We start from the raw sequence: 21,218 nt of genomic DNA, 5'->3' as shown, positions 1-21,218 counted from the left end.
GAAGACATGCCAAAGGGGAAGCAAAGGTCTTCAAACTTTAAAACCTGCTGGAGATAGTTATTAGAGATACATGCAAACAAGAACAGAATTCTTCAATCACATCTTGAAATCATCTGGTGTGTTTTGCATCTTCACTTCTCCAAAGAAAAAGAGATTATTGGTTAATATGGAAAATAATTGAGAAATTTTCCCTTATCCTGCTGTTTCACTCTACCCAAGTCTTTCTAAACTCCTTGCTCCATGAAATAGCCAAAATTCATATTTGTTACTCATATTCCTTACTATAATACTGTACAAATAAACCACAAATAGCAATAAGAATAATGGTAATAGTCATAGAACAGCTACATATTATTCACCTCGGTCTATAATCTGATGTTTTATTCCTTGAAACAATTGAGGTTTTTGTTTTGTTCCTTTATGTCCAATAAAAATACTCAAGTACTTAGTGTTACCACAGCACGTTCTTGGCTAAGGAAAAGAAACTGAAAGGCAAGTTAAGAAATGTGGAGTTCTTGTTAGAGCTGTGTCATTATCCATGTAAATGAAGAAAACATTTAATTATGCATTTGGAGATCAGTGGGAGTTTCATTGATTGATTGACTGTGGTGTTGACTCTTCCCACACCATGCAGCAAAGCCTACCAACCACCGGCCTGCAGAAAGCTCCGTGTCCACCGGCTCCTCGGGCAGCAGCTTTGGCAGCGGGTATAGTGTCGACAGTGAAGGGAGCAGCAGCACTGCAGGGGAAACCAATCTATTTCCTATTCCAAGGATGTAAGTGGTTTTTTTTTTTTTTTTTCTTTTTTTCACTACAAAGTTAACAGCATGATGACTAAGCTTTTCTTAACACTTAACAGGAAATAACTAGATAATTATCCAGTTCTGAGTCATTGTCCCTGAAGCACTTCAGCTGTTTATGCCTACATAGAAAATAGAAGGTTCAGGAAAGATTGGATTAAGGAGGAATGCTGGTCACTTCCAGGACTATTTAATCAGGGCAATCTGTATTTAATAGAAAAAGTGCCAGCATAATAACTAAATTAAGTTCAGCAGCAGCAGTCTGTTGATGCTTCAATCACATCATGACCACACACAAATATTATTGGTATTTGAGATAAAGTTAGATTAATTTACTTTGAATAGGGAGAGATTTAAACAGATTTAAAAGCTCACATATCATTTTGGAAATAGATAACAGATTGGGCTTCTTGTAGACACTTTTCAGTTATAAATCTTACCACAATTAAAATGGAAGATTTTGAAGGCAAAATCAAGGAATACCTGGATGCCCATAGATAATCTTGGAATAGAGTAACAAGAGGTGAAGCCTCAAGAAAATGAAATTGCAAATCGAATGCAAAATGAAAGCAGATTGTGTTTAGAATGTGTCAGAATGGATCCAGTCATGTTGGTGGCAAAAGTTAGCATACGAGATACATACGTAGGTTACGTCTGTTCCAGTATCAGAGTCTATACTTTTCAGCCTTTTCTTCTCCTCGAGGTAACTAGTTTTCCGGGTTTTGGAAAACATCCTCACCACACCCATCTCCAGGATCTAGGTCAGGGCAAATCTAGCTTTGCAAGGTCTGTGAGCTAAAAATGGCCTTTGCAGTTTGAAATGTTTGGGGAAAAGACACCAGAAGAAGAATCGCATTTTGCAACATACAAATTATATGAAATTGAGATTTCGGTATCCATAAATAGAGTTTTATTGGAAGCCACACCCATTTGCTTATGTCTTACCTAATGTTGCTTCCTCACTATAGAGGCAGGAGAGGCAGAGACCATTCAAACCATTTCCTATCTGGGCCCCTGGGAGTTTGCAAACCCCTGATCTGGGCCCCTGTTAAAGGATCTTCATTTCTCCAATGTTGAATGAAGTCATTTCCAGGAGTAGATTTTCTATAGTAGATTTTATATATATATATAGAGAGAGAGAGAGAGATAGATGATAGATAGATAGATAGATAGATAGATAGATAGATAGATAGATAGATAATGGCTCAGTTTACAAAAGCAAAATAATGGGGGAAAGGAGTTTGGACGGTGAAAAATGTGTTTATTTTGTGATTTTCAAGTTCTGTTTTTCCTACTTAAATTGCTATATTATCGGATCACCTGCCCATCTTTTTTTTTTTTTCCTTAAGACTTAGGCTACAGATTCAATACTTATATTTAATCAGGTTTTTTTTAATTGGAATTATTCTAAAAGGAATCTAATCTCATCAGTCCTCTGCCTCTGATGATCTTGTATGAAGAGGATTTCACCAAATTCCTTACATTGCTCTCTCAGCTATGAATATCATATGAATTTGTAATTTTTTAACCACACATCATTTAATATCCTTCCAACTTATCCACACTTTTCAAAATAATTTGACACTGATGATAAAGTTATAACTTCAAGAGAAAAACCACGTTATTTCCTCAACATCTAAATATCTGAAGTGGAAATAGATTATGTATTTTTTGCATACACACCAATTTCCAATTTTATTTTTCCTATTTTCCTGTTCTCTTATAAATCAAAGCTTTTAAAAACTGCCTCAGACACACTATGTTTTGCCAAAGAAAATTCTCTTTTCCAAAGCAGTATTTGGTATTTCTTTTATATGTCCTTTTGTGTCTAACACAATTATTGCCTAGGCCAACATGAGAGTTCAATAAATTTTTGGTGATTGATTAACAAATATAAATTATAAAATGAGTAGTCAGCATGTTCTGAGATGAAGATTATTTCCTGGGAATTCAGGAAAATTGCATCCTTCATATAATCCACAGTCGCATTTCCTTTGTATTTCATTTAGCTTCACGATGCTGCAGAGGTACCTGTGGAATCTTAGAAATGCCTCTCCTGCACATTTTGTCTATATACCTAATGTTACAGTCAGTTTTCATTAAAAACAAAGACTGCAGCGGAATAGCAGATACCATTACAATTTGAAACCTAGGACTCAAGATCAAATAAAAAGTTACCCAAATTTTACTATTACTAAAAATTATGGATATTTTGTTAAAATTTGGCATATATAGAATAGTAATTTTTCAGTACTCTCATCTGTTAGATGAACATTACTAAAATGATTTTCCTTTTCATTTGAGTTTGACTCAGTAGCAAGCTGTCTGGTTCCCCTCACTAGTCATAGTAGCTGCTCACAGTAAGATTGCTAGAGTTATTAAGCTCTTCTCTCTGTCTGATTGGCACAGAGCACAGTTAATTTTTTTTGAATCTATCGTCTACTTGTATTGAATCTCACTGAGCAGTTAAACAAATTAAAGTTTTGTGCATTGCTTAATCAAGACTTTTTTGGCATATATTCAGATGCAGATGGTATCTACATGTATATAAGTGTGTGTGTGTGTATATATGACATTTTTGCAAGTCCTTCATACTTGATAAAAATTTGTGTTGAAACCTCTGACCTAGAATAGTCATAATGGAAAATGTAATGGCTTTCAAGTTAAAGTAATTTTGGAGTTTATATCTATTTCTCTTTCATTATGTGCAGGACCAACTCTATGGAATGGTAAGAGGATTTTTAGAGCAGTTTTCAAGTGAGATGTAATTGGATTCTTAAGAAAGAAATACAATTACATCTTCAGCAAATTCAGCAAACCAAATATTTTTGTGAAAGTAAGAACTAATTATCAGCAAATCCTGCCATGTCAGAATTATTGTCTAGAAAGTATAGTATCGAGATGTTCTTTTGTTCAAACACCCTTTTTAACACTTAAGTGTTTTTATTTCATCATTTTAGAACATCTTATATAAGTATGTATAAAGGCAATTCCAAAATCTTTTCTATGCCATGTTGCTTTATTTTTCTGACTGAAGAAATAAGAGGTAACCTATAGTGTATGGACTGTTACATTATCAATATTCTGAACATACAGTGCTCAGAGTATCATGAATTCTTCATCGATTTGGCCTCCCAGAAAGTTCGAGGCTGAAACTAAAAGAGTACTAGACTCTGGCTGAATTCTAAAGTTGTTAAGTGAATACCTACTTATTAATATTTTCTATTTATTGAATTTTATGATATTTCAGGCACTGTGTTAAGTACTTTATATACATTTTCCATGTGATTTTCTCATACCCAAAAGCTAGCTAGTGTTACTATCTTTACATTAGAAGAGGAGAAATAGATTTACCAGATTGAGTAGATTTGCCTTAGATGACAACATAGCATGAAATAGTGAAGCCAGAGGCAGAGACCAGGAGGTCTGACTTCAAAAGCCAATATGCTACCCACCCACTACAGACAAGGATCTGAAAGTCACTAAGTAAAATAAAAATCTGTTATTACAATATTATTTTTATAAGTCATTTAATTCAATATTTCCCTTCTCATCAAAGGGTCTGTACAGGTCATCATAACAAAACAAAGGTATAAAAAGTCTTCTCACTTCGTGAGTTAAAAAAAAGGGGGGAAAAGCAACACCCTAATTCTAAAACAAAATTTGAAAATTTCATGATAGTCTGATCTTTATAAATGGGTCTATGAATAAGACACTGAATTTAGAGGTATTCTGTTCAGACTAAGTACAAATAATAAACAAGCCCCTATTTCTAAAATCGACATGATACAGAGCAATTTATTGTGTTCATACTTGCCCTTCAAGTAACTTATTTCAGGTCTGCTTATATACCGCCATTCTAATTTTGTGAACTGGGTTTCCTCATCGGCATTTAGGAGACCATGACTAAATATGTAACCTTTTATTTTCTTTTTAAACAGAGGGAAGATGGGACAGAATGGGCAAGAGCCCGTAAAGCAGCCAGGAGGAGGAGTGGGACTAGCCGACCCTGAAGGTAAGTCAGAATTGACAGCGTGGGATTCCGGTTGAATCTACATGTGATGCTATAAGTGTTTGATTTGTTTCCTTTGAATATAAATGTACATTTCTAAGTGCTAATGGCAAGAGCCCTGGCAAGGACGGCATCATTCTCTGTTACCTATTACATTAGAATTATTTCGTAATTTCATTGGACAATTTCCCAATTTCTTGATTTATATTTAACATGTAAGTACTTTGGGGTACTAAAAATATAAAAGAGAAAGAAGAGTGAGACGAGTGACAGGAGAGAGACTCGGGAGACTTTTTCAGGAAAAGCAAATATCTTGTTGAAATTAAATTTTTTTTTGTTCAAATACTGTGCAAATAGAAAATAAATCATGAAACTTCACTTAAAATGGGAATTCTTAAATGTATGGAGCTCAGAAGAAATTAACGGAAAAAATCATTTTATAGGAAAAAAACGACTTTTAAGGTGAAAACCCAATTTGAAGTTAAATTTGGTTTTATTAAACAAATGGTAAATGTATTACAAAATGCCAGAAAACCCTTAACTTCAGCAGACACATATTCAGTATCTGCAAGGTGCACAGTGACCAGCTTGTCTTTCAAAATACTGTGATAAGATCTGACGGCACGCTATCCTTCACTGAGTGTACAACCTCTCAGTAATTTCGACTTAGTTCCTTTATATCAGCCTAAGTACTTTTCATGTATTATCTCATTTAATAAAGTTACCTATGAAGGTAAATAATATCATATGCTGGTTTTACATAAGAAGAATCCAAGATGCAAATATCATACAAGAGAAGAGTGAGCAACTTGAGCTCAGGCAAATGATGCCAAATCACCTGCTATGGAAAAGGATGACTAATGGCATGGTATCCCAAAGACACTAAATGGAGGAATAGGAAACCCAAATCCCTGTTATCTCACTGGTGACGGGATCTGTCATCAGAAACCTCATCTGGCAAATGCTGGATGCTAAGGATGCCAAATCCCTCGTGCATTTTCTGATTCTACTAAAAGTTTTTCTCTAGATTCATTCAAAGACTGTTTTCTTTACCTGCTGCCAATTTCCCCAGGGTTTCCACCCTCATTCCACCAATCGTTTAAGACACTCTTTTTCTGCATAGACTCAGCAGTTCTATCTATATGTTGATTAGTCCCAAATTTACCCTCCAGACTCCCTGGAATTCAGACTCCAGTAGTTCATGTCTGCCAGGCATTCATGTTCAACCAAGAGAATGGAAACCATGCTGAAGATTTATAATAGGGAAAATTTATGGCTGGCAATGATTACATAGTCACGGTCTCCCTGAGAACCCGAGCCGGTGGCAGTGAGCTAGCAGACCTCTTAGGACGCAGAGGAGAGCCGCTGTCCCTGAGAGCTGAAGCCAGTGCGAGCCAGAAATGCAGGGAGCAGGAGGCAAGGAAGAGGAACAGCGCTGTTACAAACAGCTCCCAAGATACATGAGGACAGGGGGTAGGAAGGTCCTGGTTACTTCTTCCTCCCATTCTCCAATCCCCGCCAGTGTCTGACCAAATCCAGCTGGAGGCCACCTGCCAGGGGGGCCTGGGAAACATCCTGGGGGGCAGCTGCCCTGATGGGGGGGGAGACGGAGAATGGACCTAAGGTCCAAGAGGCACAGGGCCAGTGCAGTATTTTGCCTGGAGATCTTATAGATGAATCAGATTACATATGTCCTGAACTTAATTCACCCTCTTCCAGATTTTGCCTCCTTCTCCTATGCTCTTCTACCACTAACAAAATCTACTTCTGTTTACACCATAATTTGCATATTTTGGTGTCATTGTTCTTTGACTGGAATGTACCTGTTTTTATGCCTGTGTCCTCCATACAGTTGAACAACAGTTAGACTAGGGCTATGCTTTAGTCATCCTGGTGGCCCCGCACTTAGCAGAGACCCTTGACAATAGAGTCGCTTCAAGAATGTTGAGTGAGGGATCCCCGGGTGGCGCAGCGGTTTGGTGCCTGCCTTTGGCCCAGGGCGCGATCCTGGAGACCTGGGATCGAATCCCACGTCGGGCTCCCGGTGCATGGAGCCTGCTTCTCCCTCTGCCTGTGTCTCTGCCTCTCTCTCTGTGTGTGACTATCATGAATAAAAATTTAGAAAAAAAAAAAAAAAAGAATGTTGAGTGAATGAATGAATAAATGACATAATTATGTATGAAAGTAATGTACCTTGATTTTCATATGACTCTAGAATTCAGGTCAATAGAGAAGCAATTCATGGGCACTTATTTCCAAGTTTAATTACTTAATTTAACTTTTCTTTTAATTTTAAATTTTTTTAATTATTTATTTATGATAGTCATACAGAGAGAGAGAGAGAGAGAGAGGCAGAGACAAGGCAGAGACAAGGCAGAGACATAGGCAAAGGGAGAAGCAGGCTCCATGCACCGGGAGCCCGACGTGGGACTCGATCCCGGGTCTCCAGGATTCCGCCCTGGGCCAAAGGCAGGCGCCAAACCGCTGCGCCACCCAGGGATCCCAACACTTGTACTAATTTTATCTATAAACTTAAAATTAGGGATCCCTGGGTGGCGCAGCGGTTTGGCGCCTGCCTTTGGCCCAGGGCGGAATCCTGGAGACCCGGGATCGAGTCCCACGTCGGGCTCCCGGTGCATGGAGCCTGCTTCTCCCTTTGCCTATGTCTCTGCCTCTCTCTCTCTCTCTCTCTGTGACTATCATAAATAAAAAAGAAATTAGTATAAGTGTTAATAGCTGCTAATGAATAAAAATTGTTCATCCTAATACTGTTTTCTTCTTTCTCATCAGTTCCACAAGAAGGAGTCAATCATAAACTATTTTATATTTTACTTAAACTTATGAGTCAATATGTTTATATTTTAGTGAACTGACTCTTACCTGTAGTTAATTTTGGATTAGCTATTAAGCAGAGGGCTGGAGGTTTAGGATGAGGATAAGATGGAATACGTAATGTAATATAAGTCATTTATAGGTATGTGACCTTTTGGTAACAATAATGTGAATGGGTTGTTTTTGACTGAGTTACTTCTGAAATGTTGACAATAAGCAAATTCATAATTTACACATCTATATGAAGTTGAGTATGAATAGTTCTCTAAGAGATATATGAGATTGCTAATAATATGGAGAAGAAAACTGCAATAAGTATTTAACCTTTACAAATAATTTTAAATTTAAAATACTTAAAGGGGCACCTGGATGGCTTAGTTGATTAAGCATCTGACTTGGTTTCTGCTCAAGTCATGAACTCAGAGTTGTGAGACTGAGCCCTGTGTCAGCTCCATGTTCAGTAGGGAGTCTGCTTGAGATTCTCTCTCTCCCTCTGCCTTCCCTCCACCCCATGCACATGTGTGCTCTCTCTCTCTCTCTCTCTCTTTCTCTCTCTCTCAAAATAAATCTTAAAAAAATACATAGAGAGTAGGGAGAAAATTATTAAATTATACAGGAATTTAATTATTCTGAGCAGATAAGAAGAAAACATCAATTTAACATGCAAAATTTTGTTTTGTCCCTGTAGAAATATTGAATCAACTCTGCTGTAATTCAGGTATATTTATGATATACATTTTGTTTTGAGCAATCCAGAGGACCGCTTTCACTTCCTTTTGTTGTCAGTCAGTATATATAGCCAGTTTATGGTGAACAATCAAAATAGAGTTAGTGCAGTTTGTTCATAGACATTATATTTAGTTTCTTTCTTTCTTTCTTTCTTTCTTTCTTTCTTTCTTTCTTTCTTTCTTTCTTTCTTTCTTTCTTTCTTTCTTTCTTTCTTTCTTTCGATAGTCACACAGAGAGAGAGAGGCAGAGACACAGGCAGAGGGAGAAGCAGGCTCCATGCACCGGGAGCCCGACGTGGGATTCGATCCGGGGTCTCCAGGATTGCGCCCTGGGCCAAAGGCAGGCGCCAAACCGCTGCGCCACCCAGGGATCCCTATATTTAGTTTCTTGACTGGATTTTTCCTCCTTTAAATTCTTCATCAGGACACCAGAAAAAACATCTCTTTGTAATTGCTAAGATTTTCCTGCGTGTTCCACTTCACCTTGAGTCTTTCATATTACTCATTTAAGCACTTTGTTTTATGCACACCTTGGTCCACTCTAAGGGAAAGTAATCTACGAAGATATGCATACGTTATATCTAGAGTGTATCATAGATTTTAAGCAATCGCCCTTAGTTTATTTTATAACACTTTTACTCTTGTTTTGGAGCTATAATGCACAGAATTCAAAAAGTAATGTTTTATGGGGTTAAAATTTTATGTGGAACATTTTATAGAATTTTTTTAATGCTAGTCATGTCCTTGTTTCTACTTAGTAAATCTATTTATTCTTCACTCTGATTTTTTAAAAAATCATGTTCTACTTAAGTCATTTTCTCCAATACTGTTGCATCTTCCCTATAGCAGTGACTCATAAATTTTAATCTCATTCTGATTAATCTCATGCTTAGTGGGTCAGAATATGAGATCAATCAAAGGTTCTGAGGTTCCAACCTAAGTTGTAGTAGAAAATGGTAATATTTTGTGGACTATCTTTGATAATGACCAGTTGAACTTTCACAATTTAAATAAGTGCACAATGTAAAGTAGAAATAAACACTATGTTTAACACATGATCAACATCCATTTCATTGTAGCTAATATTAAATTAAAACTGAATATAGGGCCGCTTGGATGGCTCAGTCGGTTAAGCATCTGTTTTCAGCTCAGGCCATGATCCCAGGGTCCTGGGACTTGGGCTCCCTGCTCAGCCTGGAGTCGGCTTGTCACTCCCCACCACTCACCTCCAGCCCCTGCTCTCTCTAGCTCTTTCTCAAATAAATATTTTTTTTTTTAAATAAAGACACAGAGAGAAGCAGATACACAGGCAGAGTGAGAAGCAGGCTCCCCATGGGGAGCCTGATGTGGGACTGGATACCAGGACCCTGGAGATCATGACTTGAGCGAAAGGCAGACACTCAACCACTGAGCCACCCAGGTGCCCCAATAAAATCTTTAAAAAATAAATTAAATAAATACGAATAAATATAAAAGAGAGCCATTTGGATTCCATCCAAGAGTGATATTAGTCAAGACTGACAATATCATGCGCTCTTCAGAAGAGCTCTACAAGTCCACCCCTCTTAAAGATTTAGATCAAAGAAATTAGACTTCCCAGTTGTAATGATAAGTGTTTTCCCAGTTTCCATTAAAACCCCCTAATACCCTTAATAGATGATCCAACCCCCCCCCAAAAATAGATGATCCAACCCTTTCCTACATTGTTTTATATACTTTTTTTACATTGTTTTAATTAGGTATATTTAGTAGTGTTACTGTTTGTGAGTGGGCATCCATGAATATTACCTATAGTGACTGGCTTTACCCATTTATTCTCCTAAACCAGGTGTTCCAAGCTTTAGCAGCAGACATTAAGAATTACACTTTGTATGAGGTTTAATTTGCTTGGCTGCATGTATTTAAAAAACAAATAACCTTAATACATCATTTATTTTCTTAAGTATCTTTAGAAGCCTTAATTTAATCACTCAATTTCCATTTTCAATGGGCCAGAACAAATAAACCTCTACCATTAGAGAAATATGCTAAACTCTACCCACAACTGTTTTCAAATAATTGAGTTGGTGAAAGCACACAACCAATAATACTAACCCAAGGAGGCAGGGGCCAGGGAGTAGGAAAGAGAACAAGATTCAACATCTTCCTGGAGGTGGGGTTTTTGTTGTTTTGAAAAAGCATGACAATTTATGTAGAAATAATTAAAGTCTATAATGATCACAACATTTTCATTTTAAATGTCATCTCAAGTTTATTTTATACACATATATATATTTTACATAGCTCTAAGGATGATTAGTATGAGTTCTTTTAAGGTGAAAAAATACATTTTGCAAAGTCCATGAAACAAGTGCAGAACAGAAATGATTTCTTGCATTAAACCAATAAAAACTTAGGCCTCAGGATTGGAATTTCTATCTTGTTATCCTGTTTGAAGGCACGTAATTTTTTTTTTATGTTCTGTTTTTTATATTCATTTATTTTTTTCTCTTTCCATGACCGGTTGGGTTGTTTAAAGATTAGCCCACAGAGAGAAAAATATAAAACCACTCTGAAAGACCCTCAATTAGAACATAACAGCTGGTCTAAGGTCAACCAAGTTACTTATCGAACACTTGTGACCAGCACTGGGATGAGCCCTGGGCTGCCATGTAGAATGTGACACAGTTCTTGCCCTTCTGGAGCTTCTACTAGAGTTCCCACAACTCAGATAACAGTTATAATCTTGATCATGAAGAAAAATTCATTTCACCTTCAAGACATTTCCATTTTTTCAGGCTCTATTTCTAATTAGACTAAGGAAATTTCAAATTAAATATGAAATGTCTTTTTTTGTGTCTTTTATATATCACTTCTCCTTCTATTATTTTGAAGTTTTCTGATCCTTTTCATTTTACTGATGTCAAGAATGATCTTTCAAGCAGCTAATTAATTAATCTTATTATTAAAGTATAGTTGACATTCAATGTTATAGCAGTTTCAAGTGTATTTCATTATGATTTGACAATTCTAGACATTACTCAGTTCTCATCATGATGTGTAGTCACCACTTGTCACAAATAATATTATAACACTAGTATAACAATATTATTGGCAATCTTCCCTATGCTGTACTTTTCAATGCTATGACATTTATTTCATAACTAGAAGTTTGTATCTCCTGCTCAAGGAAGTAATTTTTAAATAAAATGTTATCTTTACTTAAGTTTGGTTTTATTGAAGATGACAATGGACAAAATTTATTTACAATATATTTACCATTGTAGATGTTTTGTTAAATTAATTAAGAAGATGTGATGTTATCTGATTTTTAATTCAATTTTGAGGTCAAGGGAAATGTGAATAGTGGATTATTTTCTATTGTTTGATTATTGGTGGCACACAAATTGTGCTTAAAAATTGACCAAAAAATGCACATTATATTATAAAATTGTTTTCATTTTTTTAAATACTTTTTATTGAATTTCAATTTACCAACATATAGCATAACACCCAGTACTCATCCCATCAAGTACCCTGCTCAGTGGCCATCACCCAGTCACCCCATCCCCACATGCACTACTTGTTTGTTTCCCAGAGTCAGGAGTTTCTCATGTGCTGTCACCCTCACTGATATTTCCCACTCATTTTCTCTCCTTTCCCCCTTTAATCCCTTTCACTATTTTTTGTATTCCCCAAATGAATGAGACCATATGTTTGTCCTTCTCCGATTAATTTACTTCACTCAGCATAATACCCTCCAGGTCCATCCACGTCGAAGCAAATGGTGGGAATTCGTCCTTTCTGATGGCTGAGGAATATCCCACTGTATACAGAGACCACCGCTTCTCTATCCATTCATCTGTCGAAGGACATCGAGGCTCCTTCCACAGTGTGGCTGTTGTGGACATTGCTGCTATAAACATCGGGGTCAGGTGTCCCAGCGTTTTACTGCATCTGTATCTTTGGGGTAAATCCTCAGCAGTGCAATTGCTGGGTCATAGGGCAGCTCTATTTTTAACTCTTTGAGGAACCTCCACACAGTTTTCCAGAGTGGCCACACCAGTTCACATCCCCACCAACAATGCAGAGGGTTCCCCTTTCTCCACATCCTCTCCAACATTTGTTGTTTCCTGTCTTGTTAACTTTCCCCATTCTCACTGGTGTGAGGTGGGATCTCATTGTGGTTTTGATTTGTATTTCCCTGATGGCAAGTGACGTGGAGCATTTTCTCATGTGCTTGTTGGCCATGTCTAGGTCTTCCTCCGTGAAATGTCTGTTCATGTCTTCTGCCCATTTCATGCCTAGATTGTTTGTTTCTTGGGGTTTGACTTTGATTAGTTCTTTATAGATCTTGGATCCTAGCCCTTTATCTGATGTGTCATTTGCAAATATCTTCTCCCATTCTGTAGGTTGTCTTTTAGTTTTGTTGACTGTTTCCTTCGCTGTGCAGAAGATTTTAATCCTGATTATGTCCCAATAGTTCATTTTTGCTTTTGCTTCCTTTGCCTTCATAGATGTATCTTGCAACACGTTGCTGTGGCCAAGTTTAAAAAGGGTGCTGCCCATGTTCTCCTCTAGGATTTTGATGGAATCTTGTCTCACATTTAGATCTTTCATCCATTTTCAGTTTATCTTTCTGTCTGGTGTAAGAGAATGGTCTAGTTTCATTCTTCTGCACGTGGCTGTCCAATTTTCCCAGCACCATTTATTGAAGAGACTGTCCTTTTTCCCGTGGATAGTCTTTCCTGGTTTGTCGACTATTAGTTGACCATAGAGTTGAGGGCCCATTTCTGGGTTCGCTATTCTGTTCCATTGATCTATGTGTCTGTGTTTGTGCCAGTACCACACTGTCTTGATGACCACAGCTTTGTAGTACAACCTGAAATCCAGCATTGTGATGCCCCCGGCTCTGGTTTTCTTTTTCAATATTCCCCTGGCTATTCGGGGTCTTTTCTGACTCCATACAAATCTTATGATTATTTGTTTCAACTCTGTGAGGAAAGTCCATGGTATTTTGATAGGGATTGCATTGAATGTGTAAATTGCCCTGGGTAGCATAGACATGTTCAGAATATTAATTCAGCCAATCCATGAGCATGGAATATTTTTCCATCTCTCTGTGTCTTCCTCAATTGCTTTCAGAAGTGTTCTGTAGCTTTTAGGGTATAGATCCTTTACCTCTTTGGTTAGGTTTACTCCTAGGTATCGTATGCTTTTGGTGCAATTATAAATGGGACTGATTCCTTAATTTCTTTCTTCAAGTCTCATTGTTAGTGTATAGAGATGCCACTGATTTCTGGGCATTGATTTTGTATCCTGCCACACTGCTGCATGGCTGGATGAGTTCTAGCAATCTTGGGGTGGAGGCTTTTGGGTTTTCTATGTACAGTGTCATGTCATCTGCAAAGAGGGAGAGTTTGACTTCTTATTTGCCAATTCGAATGCCTTTAATGCCTTTTGTTGTCTGATTGCTGAGGCTAGGACTTCCAGTACTATGTTGAATAGCAGTGGTGAGAGTGGACATCCCTGTCTTATTCCTGATCTTAGGGGAAAGGCTCCCAGTGTTTCCCCACTGAGAATGTTATTTGCTGTGGGCTTTTCGCAGATGGCTTTTAAGATACTGAGGAATGTTCCCTCTATCTCTACACTCTGAAGAGTTTTGATCAGGAATGGATGCTGTATTTTGTCAAATGCTTCCTCTGCATCTATTGAGAGGATCCTATGCTTCTTGTTTTTTCTCTTGCTGATGCGATCTATCACGTTGATTGCTTTACGAGTATTGAACCAGCCTCGCATCTCGGGGATAAATCCTACTTGGTCATGGTGAATAATCTTCTTAATGTACTGTTAGATCCTATTGGCTAGTATCTTGTTGAGAATTTTTCCATCTGTGTTCTTCAGGGATATTGGTCTATAATTCTCCTTTTTGGTGGGGTCTTTGTCTGGAATCAAGGTGATGCTGGCCTCATAGAACAAGTTTGAAAGTACTCCATCCCTTTGTATCTTTCGGAACAGCTTTAGTAGAATAGGTATGGTTTCTTCTTTAAACGTTTGATAGAATTCCCCTGGGAAGCCATCTGGCCCTGGACTTTTGTGTCTTGGGAGGTGTTTGATGACTGCTTCAATTTCCTCCCTGGTTATTGGCCTGTTCATGTTTTCTATTTCTTCCTGTTCCAGTTTTGGTGATTTGTGGTTTTCCCGAAATGTATCCATTTCTTCAAGATTGCCTAATTTATTGACATATAGCTGCTCATAATATGTTTTTAAAATCATTTGTATTTCCTTGGTACTGGTTGTGATCTCTCCTTTTTCATTCGTGATTTTATTAATTTGAGTCTTTTTTCTTTTCAGTGAGGCTGGCTAATGGTTTATCTATCTTATTAATTCTTTCAAAGAACTAGCTCCTGGTTTTGTTGATCTGTTCTGCTGTTCTTCTTGTCTCTATTTCATTGAGTTCTGCTCGAATCTTTATTAACTCTCTTCTTCCTCTTGGTGTAGGTTTTATTTGCTGTTCTTTCTCCAGTTCCTTTAGGTGTAAGGTTAGCTTGTGTATTTGAGTTTTTTCCAATTTTTTGAGGGAGGCAATGTATTTCCCTCTTAGGACTGCTTTTGCTGTATCCCAAAGATTTTGAACAGTTGTATCTTCATTCTCATTAGCTTCCATGAATCTTTTTAATTCTTCTCTAATTTCCTGGTTGACCCTTTCATCTTTTAGCAAAATGCTCTTTAACCCCCACGTGTTTGAGTTTCTTCCAAATTTCGCCTTGTGACTGAGTTCTAGTTTCAAAGCATTGTGGTCTGAAAATATCAGGGGACAATCCCAGTCTTTTGGTATCAGTTGAGACCTGATTTGTGACCCAGCATGTGGTCTATTCTGGAGAAAGTTCCATGTGCACTTGAGAAGAATGTTATTCAGTTGTGTTCAGATGCAAAGTTCTGTAAATATCTGTGAAATCCATCTGGTCCAGTGTATCATTGTTTCTTTGTTGTGATGTTGTTTATTTGCTTAGATGTTCTGCTTAGAATGTCTGTCATTTGCAGAAAGTGCCGTGTTGAAGTCTCCTACTATTAGTGTATTATTATCTAAGTATGTCTTTACTTTGGTTATTAATTGATTGATATACTTGGCAGCTCCCACATTAGGGGCATAAATATTCATGATTTTTAGGTCCTCTTGTTGGATAGATCCTTTAAGTATGATATAGTGTCCCTCTTCATCTCTTACTACAGTCGTTGGCATAAACTTTAATTTATCTGACAATGAGGATTGCTACCCCAGCTTTCTTTTGAGGACCATTTGAATGGTAAATTGTTCTCCAACCTTTCATTTTCAGGCTGGAGGTGTCCTTAGGTCTAAAATGAGTCTCTTGTAGACAGCAAATAGATGGGTCTTGCTTGTTTATCCAGTCTGATACCCTGGGCCTTTTGATGGGATCATTTAGCCCATTCACGTTCAGAGTTACTATTGAAAGATATGAATTTAGTGTCATTGTAATACCTATTCAGTCCCTGTTTTTGTGGATTTTTTTTTGAGCTTCCTCTTTCTTTTACAGGGTCCCCCTTAAAATTTCTTGCAGACCTGGGTTGGTGGTCACATATTCTTTCAGTTTCTGCCTGTCCTGGAAGCTCTCTCTCTCTCCTTCTATTCTGAATGAGAGCCTTGCTGGATAGAGTATCTTGGCTGCATGTTCTTCTCATTTAGGACCCTGACTATATCCTGCCAGCCCTTTCTGGCCGCCTCTCTGTGGAGAGGTCTGCTGTTAATCTGATATTTTTCCACATTTAAGTTAGGGATCTCTTGTTTCTTGCTGCTTTAAGGATTTTCTCTTTATCTTTGGAATTTGCAAGTTTCACTATTAAATGTCTAGGTGTTGAATGGTTTTTATTGATTTTGGGGTGGGGATCTATCTCCTGGATTTGAATGCCTGTTTCCCTCCCCAAATTAGGGAAGTTCTCAGCTATGATTTGTTCCGATATGCTTTCTGTCCCTCTGTCCCTCTTGGCGCTCTCTGGAACCTCAATTATACATAGATTTTTCCTCCTGATGCTGTCATTTATTTCCCTTAACCTTTCCTCATGGGCTTTTAATTGTTTTTCTCTTTTTACCTCAGCTTCCTTCCTTGCCATCAACTTTTCTTCTATGTCACTCCCTCTTTCTTCTACCTCATTAACCCTTATCGTTAGGACCTCCAGTTTGGATTACATCTCATTTAATTGATTTTTAATTTTGGCCTGATTAGATCTAAATTCTGCAGTCATGAAGTCTCTTGATTCCTTTATGCTTTTTTTTCCAGAGCCACCAGTAGCTTTATAATTGTGCTTCTGAATTGGCTTTCTGACATCAAATTGTAATCCAAATTCTGTAACTCTGTGGCAGAGAGTACTGTTTCTGATTCTTTCTTTTGTGGTGAGTTCTTCTTTCTAGTCATTTTGCTCAGTGCAGAGTGGCTGTATGAGCGGGCTGAGTCAATAATATCAACCATGACCTAAGTAAATTGCATCCTAGATGATTCTTGTTGAAGTGAAAACCCTTCTCTCCGTAGTGTTCCAGGTGTTCTCTCTTTAAATCTCAGGTCCATGGGGATCCCTGGATGGCTCAGTGGTTTAGTGCCTGCCTTTGGCCCAAGGCATAATCCTGGAGACCCGGGATCGAGTCTCACGTTGGGCTCCCTGCATGGAGCCTGCTGCTCCCTCTGCCTCTCTGTCTCTCATGACTAAATAAATAAAATCTTTCTTTAAAAAATAAAAATAAATCTCAGGTCGAACTCATAAGTTTTCAGGATGGTTTGAAGGTTATCTAGGTACGTTGGTGGGGCCAGGTGAGTTGAGGACTCCTACTCCTCTGCCATCTTGCCCTGCCCCCTATAAAATTGTTTTCAATGGATTGAATATGTTTGCTTGTTTTGAGTTTCTTACCCTAATTTTACTAATACATATGCTTTGTTTTTTATATATCTAAAATTGATCAGTGCTAAATATCAGTATTATCTATTATGTGAAAGACATTGCATTAAAAATTTGGATGTGGGAACCCTGGGTGGCGCAGCAGTTTGGCGCCTGCATTTGGCCCAGGGCGCGATCCTGGAGACCCGGGATCGAATCCCACGTCGGGCCCCCGGGGCATGGAGCCTGCTTCTCCCTCTGCCTGTGTCTCTGCCTCTTTCTTTCTCTCTCTCTCTCTGTGACTATCATAAATAAATAAAAATTTAAAAAAAAATTTGGATGTAACAGAGATTAATTCAATATATATGCTGATCTGAGTGGGATTACAATCGAGGATAGTCTTATCTCATAATCAACCAGCAAGTAAACTAGCATAGTCAGTCAAGGGGTAGAGCCAAAGCATTCACAGTGGTTGGTGACTGTGCCATACCTGCTATTAAATATTTTATTACCTTTAATAACTATAATGTAGAGAAGAATTATGATAATGATTCATAAGTTCAAGAGAAAATTATGGGCTTTGGGAAAGCATGGGTATTGTAAAGCGTGGCTAACTCTGTGCAAGTCAGGAGACCTGATTCTGTGGAAGTGGTTGCAGGTGGTGATTGCTTTGAAATATGGACAAGATCTAAATAGGTAACAATGAGAGAGGCAAATTCCCGGCTGAGGGATCATGGTGAGGAAAGGTGCAAATGGAAGAAAGGATATGGGGTATGGAGGGTAAAAGCCAATTCAGTGAAAATGGAGCAAAGGGTGCAAAGGGAGAGCAGAGAAACTGGAAATTTGAACAAAGTGAGTTTGGATATGGAAGTTCATACTTCTGTGAACAATGGGAAGTATTAAATGTTAAGGAGAAATTTAGACAGTATCATCTCTTACAGTATTGAATCTTTCTGTGGAAGAACAAGGTAGGCCTTCTTTTACATTCAAATCATCTTTTAGGACTTTTTTGGGATTGAAGTATGGTTCACCCTTGAACAACACAGGGGTTTATGGGGTGTGGACACCCTGCACTGTTGATCATATATAACTTTTACTCACCCAAAACTTAACAACTATTAGCCTACTATTGACTGGAAGCCTTACTGATAACATAAACAGTCAGTTAACATGTATTTTGTATGTTATATGTATTCTTCAATTCTTAAAATTCTTTTGTATGTTAAATGTATTATATGCCGTATTCTTAAAATGCTCCAGTAAGCTGGGGCAAAGAAAATATTTAAAAAATCATAGGGAAAATATTTACAAGGCTGTACTGTATTTATAAAAGAAATCCACATGTCAGTGGACCTGTGCCACTCAAACTATGTTGTGCCAGAGTAACCATATATGTGTGAAATCCAAGTAGAAACAATACATATTATGTATTTGGACTGTAAATCTAGACCTCAGGATACAGGTCTCAGTTTGGATCTAGATTCAGAGTCATGATGTAGTAACATTTAGCTAACATGAACCAGCAGCAGTGAGGTACATTATCTCTCTTAAGCTCCATCCACCAGAAAAAGAAAAATCTCAGTAACAACATATACTAGCCTTCCCTTCCCCTGTCACCTTGCTGCAAGTCGTATATAGAGCAATTGAAAGCCAAAGGATTTTAGTGCTTTTGGGAGCATAGTCAAGACACAAATCCATTTGTGTCTGCCACCGAAGCCCATACTCTTAACCTAAACACAATGCTGCCTCACCAGGGTTTAGGGATGGCATTTGAAGATACTGAGATTACTGAGAAAAATGAGGATGTTTGTTTAGTTCATCGATATGAGTAACATAATATGTGAACAAAGGGTTGGGTCCAGTGCTTTCAAAATGGCAATTTATTTTTTTTTAATTTTTAAAAAATATTTATATATTTATTTTAGACAGAAAGAGAGAGAGAGCATGGGCATGTACATGTGCAGGAGGGGCAGAGGGAGAGGGAGAGAGAATTTGAAGCAGTCTCTGTGCCGAACATAGAGCCAGGCACAGGGCTCAATTCTAGGACCCTGAGACCGTGACCTGAGCTGAAACCAAGAGTTGGACACTTAACTGGCTGAGCCACCCACGTCTTCCTAAAATGGCAATTTGAGCCCCTGAGTCTTGTTCCTGAATTAAAAAACAAATATACATGGGGTCAAATTTATAAATAATTTTGTAAACAAAATTATTTATTCCTTAATTATTTGCTTAGGGATTCTTTACCCATTTAAAGATGTTAGGTACATAATGATTTCTATTTTTATCTAATTCTTTTGTTGTGTGAAATGTAATATTTAACTAAGTCAATTTCTTTTATGCCATGTGATGAAGTAACAGCAAATCAACTTTCCTGGAAACATTTGTTGAATAAACTTTCTTTGCCTCACTGATACAAAATGCCATATTATTCACACTCAAAAAATTTAAGTATACAAATGTCTTGTAATGGACTTTCTGGAATATTTTATTGATCTATCTGCCACATTTGTTTAATTATCCTTTTATTTTCAGTTTCTTTTTTTTTTATTTTCAGTTTCTTAAATTGACTGTTTTTACCTGTTTATTTTTTTAAATTTTTTTAAAAGAACTTTAAATTTCTCTTTGTTGAGAATCAGAAAATTCCACATAAATATTCATTGAAATTATATTAAAACTCTGATATAATTTTGAGGTAATTGACATCGATACATGTCATATTTTATCAACATGCCATATTTTTATATGCCAATTCGGACACGCTAATTTTTATATGCATGATATTAGGCAAGTTACTGAAATTAAGTCTAAGTCTCTGGTTCCTAGTCTACAAAAATAAGAAAAACAATAGTACCTACCTTACCAGTGTGTTGCGAGAATTGATAGAAATAATGAGTGTAGAATGGGTGACGGGCACTGAGGGGGGCACTTGACGGGATGAGCACTGGGTGTTATTCTGTATGTTGGCAAATTGAACACCAATAAAAAATTTATTATTAAAAAAAAAGAAATAAGGAGTGTAATGTTCTTGGCACTGTAGCTGACTTAGAGTCAGTAAATGCTGGCTATCATTGTTCCAATTATCACCTGAATCACGTAAGTGATTATTCCTGGCCTAATTTTTCCCAAGCCTTTTATTTATTTTTTTTAAGTTTTTATTTATTTATTCATGAGAGACACACAGAGAGAGGCAGAGACATAGGCAGAGCAAGAAGCAGGCTCCCTGTGGGGAGCCTTATGTGGGACTCGATCCCAGGACCCCAGGATCACGCCCTGAGCTGAAGGCAGACGCTCAACCACTGAGCCACCCAAGCATCCCCTTCCCAAGCCCTTTAAACTCATGTTCTCCGAAATGATCTTTTTTTTTCAGCCTTTGGCTTTCAAGTAAAAAAAGATGTTTTTAGGTCCAACATTTTCCCTTTGTTTCCAAATACTGTTATTATAGTATTCCAAGGTACTCTTCGCCCCCCAAATAATTCTGATATAATCTCTTGTGTAAGAATGCCTCCCCTCTCTTGAGGATGGCTTCCCTAGACTTTATCATATTTTCCTAAACTTCCTGAGTTTAAAATCAGTGCAACTGATTTCTGAACCTGGAATACTCACTGGGAATTTAAAATTAAGAGTGTCTACTAAAAAGTAGTCTATTATTGAAATATTTAAAAATTCTAGGTCTTTAGTCTAAGCCAGATTCATCTCTGTAGGTTATTAATGGACCACTGAAAATTAAATTTCTTTCAGATACCTTGGATACTTCTTAGCCATAGTACAAATCAAAGAACTGGCAATTGCCAAACTTAAAGCCCAGGATATTTTAGACTTTCAGAAATTAGTATCTCTAAATAGCAATTTTTATTATTTTTGTAAAATGTCTTTTTTTACCCACAAGTCCCTGAAATGCTTGTTTTGGGAGTTAGTGCTCTAATTTATTTATTAGAGAGCAGCTCTTAAATCAAGATAAGAACATTAAAATGGAGCAAAAGG

General features: G+C 37.4%; 1 protein-coding gene across 1 annotated transcript in view; it reads left to right on the top strand.

The window, feature by feature from the left end:
* The window catches only part of PCLO (piccolo presynaptic cytomatrix protein), a 390,843-nt gene that overhangs the window by 343,317 nt on the left and 26,308 nt on the right, over positions 1-21,218 (top strand). The window contains 2 exon segments of the mRNA XM_055301126.1: positions 635-776; positions 4,742-4,815. Coding sequence (XP_055157101.1) covers positions 635-776; positions 4,742-4,815 — 216 coding nt within the window.

This window comes from Nyctereutes procyonoides, unplaced genomic scaffold, assembly GCF_905146905.1.
Source record: "Nyctereutes procyonoides isolate TBG_1078 unplaced genomic scaffold, NYPRO_anot_genome, whole genome shotgun sequence".
Lineage (NCBI taxonomy): Eukaryota > Metazoa > Chordata > Mammalia > Carnivora > Canidae > Nyctereutes > Nyctereutes procyonoides.
The sequence above is the reverse complement of the archived record's forward strand: the minus strand, read 5'-3'. Positions and strand labels throughout refer to the sequence as shown.